Here is a 10358-nt window from a genome sequence, read left to right as displayed (position 1 = left end):
CAAAGTCATCTGATGTAATATGTATATATATACAAGGAGAAATTAGGTTTCCATCATTCTTTTTGCTACTCCATTGATTAAAACCTTATTCCTTTTCAATTTTTTTTTATCAAGGTCCTTAGGTATTAATAATCGTCATTAATTATTTCAATAATAAAATATTTTTTATTTCTAAATATATTCATTTAGTGTTAGAAATGTTACATTTGATATATTTAATATTTATGGCTAAATTGTTTATATATTTTTATTTTTATTTTGTAACCATTTTTTATTTGCAACCCTTTATTAATTTGTACCAATTTTCTTTTCACTTTTAATTTGTACTCATATATTAATTTCTTTTTGTGCCCATATTTTTTAAGTTTTATTTGTACCCATTTTTAATTTTACTAAATGTACCCATGCTAATTATATGTATTTATTTTAGGAAGTTTTAACGAAAAGCTCACGGTATTGTTCACTTTAATGAAAAACCACATTTTTACATAAAAAAGTCAATCCTGGTACTTTTCACTTTACCCTTTATTTTGTCCTTATCATTAAAACTCAAAGTTTTCAAGCCATTTTCATTAGTTTTCCTTTTATTTTATGTTTAAAATATATTCGTAGTTATTTTTTAAAATATGTTAATAATTATGTTGGTACATTATTTTCTTGGCTATAATTTTGTGAAGAACAATATTATTCTAATTGTTGTAGGCCTATTTGATTGAACGATCTAGGGGTTTAGAGAGAGAAAGGGGCCGACGGTATTGAGGGAGAAGAGAGAGTGATTTAATTGTGAGGTGTGTTTGATTTACTCCATTGTGCCTTTATTTATAGTAATAGGATAGGTAAAAACCTTTCCCTTTAGGATTACAACATTTAATAGGTAATCTACTCCTAATAGGAATATAAGATACATTTCCAGATTCCCTAGGATTTACACAATCACATTCATATTCTAAATATGACTACAACACTCCCCCTTGAGTGTGTAAATACTCAACAAACCATCACATCAGATTTTCAACAGATAAGGTAGAGTAGTTGATGAAATCATCGGTATAACGGGTGATCGCAAGTCTCAAGTTTAAGTGAAGTATGCATTTGTAGTAAAACTCACAAAATCTTGCTATGGTAAAACCCAAGGCATGGGAAAAACCTATAGACTAAGGAGAAAAGTGAGAAGTATGCATAATGTCTAAAACAAACGTCAAACAGGATGAAAGTAGTGAACTCAACGGAGTATGATCATCCCAGGATGGGTGCCTCGTTAGGTAGCAAAAACCCAGTGGGAAAAATGCTCATAATCGTCGAAAAAAGAGTACATTAAGATCATGTGAGTATGCTTCTAGATACTCCCCCTGAGTTAGACATAACTTCTAAATAAGAGAACTATATGCAATTCAACTTAGATAATTTACGCATACCGATTCCTTGGACTAGCTTCTGAAATGTAGACTTGGGTAACGACTTGGTGAAGAGATCGGCCAGGTTGTCCTGGGAACAGATTTGCTTGACTTCAATGTTCTGATCTACTGCTGCTGGTGTGAGTAAAAGAACTTCGGTGCTATATGTTTGGTGTTGTCTCCCTTGATGTATCCTTTCTTCAACTGCTCGATACATGCTGCATTGTCTTCAAAGATCGTCGTAGGAAGGTCAATGACTGATGTAAGACCACTAGTGCTTTGAACATGTTCCATAACTTCTCTCAGCCAAAAAGACTCACATGATGCTTCATGCAGAGCGAGAATCTCAGCATAGTTCGACGAAGTTGCAACTGGCGTTTGCGTGGTAGACCTCCAAGATATAGCGGTGTCTCCAACAATAAAGACATAACCCGTTTGAGAACGTGCCCTATGTGAGTCAGACAGATATCCAGCATCTGTGTAACCAATAAGGGGAGAACCAACCTGATGACCGTAGAGGGTGGCAACACTCAGAGATTCATGGGTATAGAACAAGCCCAAATCCATTGTACCCTTGAGGTAGTGGAAAATGTCTTTAACACCATTCCAATGCCTGCGTGTGGGCACATTGCTGTATATAGCCAATAGATTCACAGCGAATGATATGTCACGTCTAGTGCACTGATCCAAGTACAATAAAGCCCCATTTGCACTTCGGTAAGGAACATCGGGTTCCAAAATCTCATCCTCATCTTCATTTGGACGGAAATGATCTCGTTTAGCATCTAAAGTCCGAACGACCATGGGTGTACTCGAAGGCTTCGCTTTATCCTCATTAAAACGACGCAACACATTTTGGGTGTAGTTTGATTAATGTACTAAGATTCCATCCGAACAATGCTCAATCTCCAGGCCGAGACAGTATCGAGTTTTCCCAAGATCTTTCATGTCAAATTTCGATTTCAAGTGTTCAGCAATTTCTTCAAGCTCTGCAGGAGTCTGGATAAAGTTCATGTCGTTGACATGAACTGCAACGATTGCAAATCCGAAATGTGACTTCTTTATGAACACGCATGGGCATAATTCGTTGTTCACATAACCCTGACTTGTCAAATATTCACTCAGCCAGTTATACCACATCCACCCGGATTGTTTCAATCCGTAAAGTGACATCCTCAACCTAATTGAGAGAGTGTTCCGTGGTCTAGAACTATTCGAACCAGTCAATGGAAGTCCTTCTGGAATTTTCATGTATATTTCCGTATCTAGATCCCCATAGAGATATGCAGTTACTACGTCTATAAGCTGCATATTCATTTTTTCAGAAACTACCAAACTGATTAGGTAGCGAAGCGAGAAGTCACGTGGAAGTCTATACTCCACCAACTAAAAAGCAAAAGCTTATAGACGTGGTAACTGTGTATCTCTATGACGATCTGGATACGAAAATATATATGAAAGTTCTAGAAGGACTTCCATTAACTGGTTTTAGCACAACGTTGACTCTGGTAAAGGAAAGAGACGTCACATGGAAGTCTATACTCCACCAACTAAAAAGAAAAAACTTGTGCTAAACCCTAAAAGCAGACTTCCTTTCCACCTATCAAATTTGAAAACGAAAAATTTTGGTGACCAACCATACAGAACTCAAGCAGCAGGAGTACCAACTGTATGAGGTGGTGGTCAACCCGACCAAAGAGCTGGAAGAAGCAGAGAAGTGTGGATTGTTAGGCAAAGATAATGAACAAAACAAGTATCATCGGTGAAGGCTAACGGAGCTCAACCCCGTTAACAGCCATGAATATTCTAGTTTGGAACTGCCGAGGGCTTGTGAACCCTCAAAAAGTTCAGGCATTGCAGGATATTATTCGACAAAATGATCCCAAATTGGTTTTCTTATGTGAAGATACTAAATGTTTTGAAGGTGAAGTTGGGTTTTCGAAGAGTGTTTGGGGTTAATTCGAATGGGCAATCAGGCGGCCTTGGGTTATTCTGGATAGGTGACATCAATATGAGAATCCTTTCTTGCTCAGAGAAATACATTGATTCTGAAATTGGGGCAATTAGAGATGCATTTCATTGGCGTTTCACGGGTTTTTATGAGCACCCGGTAACCGATAAACGCCAAAACTCAAGGGATATTATGAGACAATTGGCTGCGAATTGTTTTCTTCCATGGTTGTTAGAAGGAGATTTTAACGAATTTCTTGGTATTCACGAGAAAGAAGGGGACTTGTTCGACCAATAAGGTTGGAAAGATGATCGAACCCATTGATGAAAATGATGGAGGGATATGGAGGAAACGGTTGATGTGGAATTGGGGTTAAAAATGGTAGGATCAAAAGGAAAATAGGCCAGCATATTGATGATGGCAGGAGGAAAATAACCGGACATAAACAAGGAAGATAAGCAAGCAAACAACAACAAGAAAAAGAAAAGAAAAAAACTGATGAGAACCATGGGATTGCCACCGACCCTAGCCACAGCTAAAGCTGATAGCAACATGAATCTTCAAAAACTGGATACATTCACACAAAGGTGAGAAAGTGACGTAGGAATACAAAAACTGCTTGATGATGCAAACAGTGTAGAAACGTCCTTAATCATTTAAAGGGTCTTTCCCAATCAATGAGTATTTATTATTGCTTGTCTTTTCATTTGCTTGAAACAAGTCTTCCAAACCCAGTGATGACAATCAACGTCATCAAATCTTTCGCTCCAAGTGCACTATTCGAGACAAAGTTTGTCAATTGGTAATAGATGGAGGTAGTTGTGAAAACTTCGTTACGAGTAAGGTTGTGGAGCACTTTCACCTTCAAACTGAGAAACATTCGCACCCATATTCATTTGGGTGGATTAAGAAAGGCCCAACGGAAACGGTGATTGAAACTTGTAAGGTTTCCATCTCCATTGGGAAGTTTTACAAAAAGGAAGTTGGTTGTGATGTAGTGGACATGGACGTGACTCATGTATCGCTTAAACCATGGCTTTGGGATAGAGATGTCATGCACAAGAGTCGCGACAATGTATATAAGTTCACATAGGGATCGCATCGCATCACTATGTTCCCTAATGAAAAATCAACTGATGCTGCCATAAAAGTTGATAATCCGAATAAGTTCCTTACATTGATCACATCCGAGCGTGATGTTACAACCGAAGAAAAGACACTAAAGTAATTTGTTCTTTGGTCATGAAAGACCTCATAACGGCACAAGATCGAAGGTTGCTGATTCTGGACAAGGTTCAAGCAATCCTACGAGACTTTGAGGATTTGGTGAGTAATGATATTCCGAATGAGTTACCTTCCATGCGGAATATACAACATCAAACCGAATTCATTCCTAGGGCAAGCTTGCCAAATCTGCCACACTACAGGATAAGTCCAAAAGAAAGTGAGATTTTACAGGAGAAATTGAGGAGTTGTTAAAAGGGGGTTTCATTCGTGAAAGCCTTAGTCCATGTGCAGTGCCGATTCTTCTTATGCCCAAGAAAGACAAGACATGGAGAATGTGTGTTGATAGCCGAGCCATCAACAAGATCACTATCAAATATTGTTTTACCATTCCCCGATTGGACGACATGTTGGATGAGTTAGTCGGCTCCATAATATTTTCTAAGATTGATTTGCAAAGCAGGTATCATCAAATTCGAATCTGCCCGGGAGACGAATTGAAAACCGCATTCAAGAGTAAATATGGCTTATATGAATGGTTGGTGATGCCGTTCGGTCTTTTCAATGCTCTTAGCATATTCATGTAACTAATGAACCAGGTACTTCGTCCTTTTATTGGATTATTTTTTGTTGTATACTTTGATTATATTCTGATTTATAGCAAATCTAAGCAAGACCATTTAGAGCATTTGAGACAAGTACTTGATGTGATATATAATAGCACTCAAATTAAGCCCTTTTGTTGACAATTGTAGTAAAGATGTAAGTAGGGATCGTTCTAGGCCAGGGATTAGGAGGGATTGCTAATCTACTTAAAACTGACTCAAAAACACAAAACTAGTCTTAAAAACACTTAACTAGACTTATATGACTCAAAACAAACTAAAGAGACTCAAAACAGCACAAAACAATCAAAAAGACTTAAACTAGACACTAGGACTTACTTTGGATGAATTCTAACTTTAACTTGACTCAAAACACTTAAAAACACAAATTGGACAGATTCTAGCTATTTTGACACAACAAAGTAAAGGGGATTGGGTTTTTGACGAATTTGAAGTAAAAACAAGTAAATTGCAGAAACTAAGTAAATGAATACGAATTTGGGTGAATTGATGGGTGATTAGCTAGCTAGAGGGTCCTTCCCCACACATGACACACTTGCATACAAATTGATTTCCAGTTACTTTCTCAATAAACCATGAACCTCAACACCCCAGATTAACCGTGACATCACTAATTAACCCTCAGATTTTCCTTAAGTCATTGAATTGGATGGAATACGCATCGGTAACCAAATTATTCTTCAAAAGTTCCCTACATGAATAGCATAATAAAGATACAATCAAAGATCATTAAGCTTTGTGAAAATCATAAGCATTGACAAGGCATTCGTAACTCTGACATCATGATACTCATGCTAGGAATTTAACTTAACACGATCGTGGCCATCGACCTTCATTACTTGTGAATATAAGTTCATAATGATTATGTGAAACTCCCTTATATTCTAGCATCAAATTCATGCATGCAAACTAAGTGTGCACCCTTAATCAACATACAAGAATAAGTTCTTAATCCAACAGTTAAGCAAATTGCATTCACGATTTATGAAATCACAACTGGAGTTAATCAATTCATATTGCAAATATAATCATGGTTTCAAAGTCTTTTCTAGCCAAAACAAGTTTAGCCTCTCATGTTCATAACAAAACAAAGAAAACTTAAATTAAACATTGAAAACAAAGATTGAATACACCTAGAAACGCTCCAACAATCCAACAATCTTGAATGGCAAGCACGGCTCCAAGGGGTCTTCTCTCTTTCTTCTTTGATGCGGCACAAGGGTGAATGGGTGTGAAATTGGGTTGTGGTGGATCGATGGTAGGTGGTGCGGATGTGGGTGTATGGAAAGGAAGAATGATTGGTGCGGCTGTGTGTTGGAAAGAATGGATGAATGGTTGCTGAATGGTGTAGGGATTTGCGGTAGGAATATATATTAAGAAGGAAGAAACCCTAATTAATTTTAGGAAAGGATTTGGACTCCAAATCCTTAAGGAAAAAGGGTAGTTAAAATCAGAATCCTAGGGGAAAAGAATAGGAAAGTTACGGCAAGGAATTGGAAAGGGGAAAGGGGACACCTTGCACGGCAAGGGAAAGGGAAAAAGGTAAGGTGGTGCGGCATCCCTCTTTGACTGGGATTAGGGCTTCTAGAACTTATATTCAAGTGTCCTAAATTAATTAGGAACCCCCTTGATAGCTGGAACATAAGTAGGAAAAGATTAGGATTAACTAAGTCAAAATAAGGAAGTTTGACTCATGTTTCCTTCTTTGTGGCTGATTCCTTTTCTTCCAAGTCTTGAATTAATTTCTTCCATCTCTTTAGCAAATTCCTAGCCTCCTTTGGTCTTCAATTTTGTCCATCCACCTTGCTCCAAGCATGTGTTATCCATTCCAAGCCCAAAACTGCTCCAAAATGCTCTAAATTGCACTTTCTTGCCACTTTAACCATTTGGACCTACAAACACACGAAAATAGCTTAAAATACTAAAATAACTAAGAACTAACAACATAAATGCAAGGAAGTAACCTAACTAAGTCGCATAAATATGCTCATATCAATACTTCGCGTCCTTCAAGAAAACAAATTGTACATTAACTTCAAGAAGTGCAATTTCTTCATCGAGCGCCTACTATTCCTGGGGTATGTTGTGAGCTCAGATGGCATCCATGTAAACGAAGAGAAGATAAGAGCCGTTTGGGATTGGCCAGCTCCCAAAAATGTATCTGAACTGCGAAGTTTCCATGGCCTGGCAACGTTTTATCGACGGTTCGTAAGGAACTTTAGCACCATTGTAGCGCCAATGACAGAATGGTTGAAGAAGGACAAATTTATTTGGGGTGATAAACAGGACAACAACTTTGCTTTAATTAAAGAAAAGCTATGCTCTGCTCCCATCCTCAACTTACCCAACTTTGATAAGGCTTTTAAAGTTGAATATGATGCAAGCGGAGTGGGTATTAGAGTTGTTTTATCTCAAGAAAAATGTCCCATTGCATTTTTCAGTGAGAAGCTCAGCGAAGCGAGGCAAAAATAGAGTACATATGCTCAAGAGTTTTATGTTGTCATTCGTGCTTTACACCAATGGGAGCACTACCTTGTTCAGAATGAATTTGTCTTATACATTGACCATCAGGCACTGAAGTGCGTCAATAATCAGAAAAGTATTGACAAGATGTATATGCAATGGGTGACTTATCTCCAAAAATTTCCTTTTGTTATCAAGCACCAATCTGATACGCTTAATCGCGTAGCCGATACGTTGAGCAGGAGAACCCAGTTATTGGTGACTTTGAGTAATGAGATTGTGGGGTTTGATTTCTTGAAGGAGCTTTATGAGGAGGATGACGACTTTAAAGACATTTGGGCAAGGTGTCTCCGCTCCCATCCTCATTCTGACTTTCACATTACCGATGGGTTTCTTTTCAAATGGCATAACTTGTGCATTCCACAATGTTCATTGCGGGAGAAGCTCATTCGAGACCTACATGGTGGTGGTTTAAGTGATTATCTTGGGCATGATAAAACCATTGCAAGCTTGGCAGAGCGATACTACTAGCCACAACTCAAAAAGGACGTTGGCAACATAGTTCATAAGTGCTTCGTTTGTTAATCCTCCAAAGGTCAGTCCCAAAACACGGGTTTGTACATGACATTACCTGTCCCAGCTAATATTTGGCTAGATTTTATCTATGGATTTTGTGTTGGGTCTTCCCCGAACCCAACGTGGAGTCGATTCAGTATTTGTGGTGGTTAACCAGTATTCGAAAATGGCACACTTTGTTGCTTGTCGTAAGACATCTGATGCATCTCACATTGGTCAATTGTTCTTTCGAGAGGTGGTGCGTCTTCATGGCGTTCCTCAGTCCGTTACTTCTTATCGGTATTCCAAGTTTCTTAGTTACTTCTGGATGACTTTGTGGAAGATCTTTGGAACGACATTGAATCGGAGTAACACTGCCCACCCTCAAGCGGATGGACAAACTGAAGTGACCAATCGGAATTTGGGTAATATGATTCGTTGTGTCTGTGGCGATAAACCCAAGCAATGGGATTTGGTGCTTGCTCAAGTTGAATTTGCTTACAATAGTGGTGTGCATACTGCAACCGGCAAGTCACCATTTTCGATTGTCTATACTTTGATTTCCCATCATGTGGTGGATCTTATAAGGCTTCCTCGTGGCCCACGAGTGAGTATTGCAGCTGAACATATAGTTGAAAGGGTTTAAGCAGTGAAGAACGAAGTTGCCGAGAAACTTGCTCAAACAAATGCCAAAAATAAGGTTGCTACTGATAAACACCGACGCTCCAAGATTTTTCAAGTTGGTGATTCGGTCATGGTGTTCCTTCGAAAAGAGCATTTTCCCTTTGGTCAATACAGTAAGCTCCAACCTCGTAAGTTTGGCCCGTACAAGATTGTGCACAAAATCAATGACAACGCCTATATGGTGGTTTGCCATCGTCAATGGGGATTTCTAGCACTTTCAATGTTGCTGATCTGCATCCTTTCTATCCTGATGATGTTCCGTTATATCCTGATCACTCGAAGACGAGTTCTTTTCAAGGAGAGGAGACTGATGTCGGAATACAAAAACTGCTTGATGATGCGAACAATTTAGAAACGTCCCTAGTCATTTAGAAGGTTTTTCCTGATCAATGAGTATTTATTGTTGCTTGTCCTTTCATTTGCTTGAAACAAGCCTTTATAATCTATTCATTTGCTTTGTAATGGATAGCTTTTGAATCAATACAGATTCAGAAACGAGAGTTTCTCTCACAACTTCTGGAATTTCGGAGTTCTTTCAAGGGAGACCGTTCGTGATCCCTTTTCTTACAACTTCCACTGTGTCAGAAGGACTCTCATAAATGGAGAGAGAGGCTCTCACAAATAGAGAAAAAATGAGAATTAAGAAACATTTTTGTGTGAACGTGGATTTGGATATATGCTTTCTTTCCTTCTTGTGACAATCTACATGTGGTGTCTATTTGGGAAAGAAAAAAAAAAAAAAAAGAATTCACAAATTAAACCAGCTCACTTTTGAGGTCGTGGTGGAAAAGAAGGGTTTCAGTTTCGACTCACACATATACAAATCTAATATCGATTACTCATTTGGTTATATTTATTGTAGTGCGAGTATGATATCTAATCAAGAAAGTATCTTTGTACATTTTTTATTGTTTTTCTAAGGTGTAGTGCTATCCACACTAATTTTTATCTTTCACATACGCTCTCAATTTTCAATCATCGAATCGAATGAATTGAAGAAGATCAATGAACAAAAATTAAAGGATATGTAGGAAGTAAAAGGAGTGTGAATAACGCAAGCCTTTTCCAAGTAAATACTAAGTGCACTGACAATCTTACACTTAAATAACTTGTGGGCTCTGGCTCAGAAATTTGCATTATTTCTTTGGTAATTATCCTCTCTTCCGGAAATTATTTCTCCTCCCTCTTATCATTTTCTTTTTGACAAAACCAATTATATACTAAGCCACTCTCAATTATGAGGAAATGATTTCAAATTTAGGTGCAAAAGGTGGAAAATAATTTCTTCAAAAAAAAAAAACCGTAGAAACTAATTTCTTTTAAAAAAAAACATACACTTTATGACACACCCCGACCGAGATCAGGGCATGCTGGCCGTTACGCGAAGGTGACGTAGCCATGTGCGCATGCGGAAGCTAAAGGTATAGTAATATAAAAGTACGAATCATTAAAAACCTAATA

The 10358-nt window shown here is 38.0% G+C and overlaps 1 protein-coding gene across 1 annotated transcript; it reads right to left on the bottom strand.

Annotated features, from left to right (window-relative positions):
• Positions 1 to 1520: 1520 nt before the first annotated feature.
• Positions 1521 to 2198, bottom strand: LOC137708980 (secreted RxLR effector protein 161-like). Its single transcript, XM_068448131.1, has one exon. The coding sequence runs from the start codon at positions 2196 to 2198 to the stop codon at positions 1521 to 1523; it is 678 nt and encodes a 225-aa protein (XP_068304232.1).
• Between the last annotated feature and the right edge of the window lie 8160 nt (positions 2199 to 10358).

Source organism: Pyrus communis, chromosome 11 (assembly GCF_963583255.1).
Source record: "Pyrus communis chromosome 11, drPyrComm1.1, whole genome shotgun sequence".
NCBI lineage: Eukaryota > Viridiplantae > Streptophyta > Magnoliopsida > Rosales > Rosaceae > Pyrus > Pyrus communis.
Note: the sequence above shows the minus strand (reverse complement) of the source record. Positions and strands in the feature narration are given on the sequence as shown.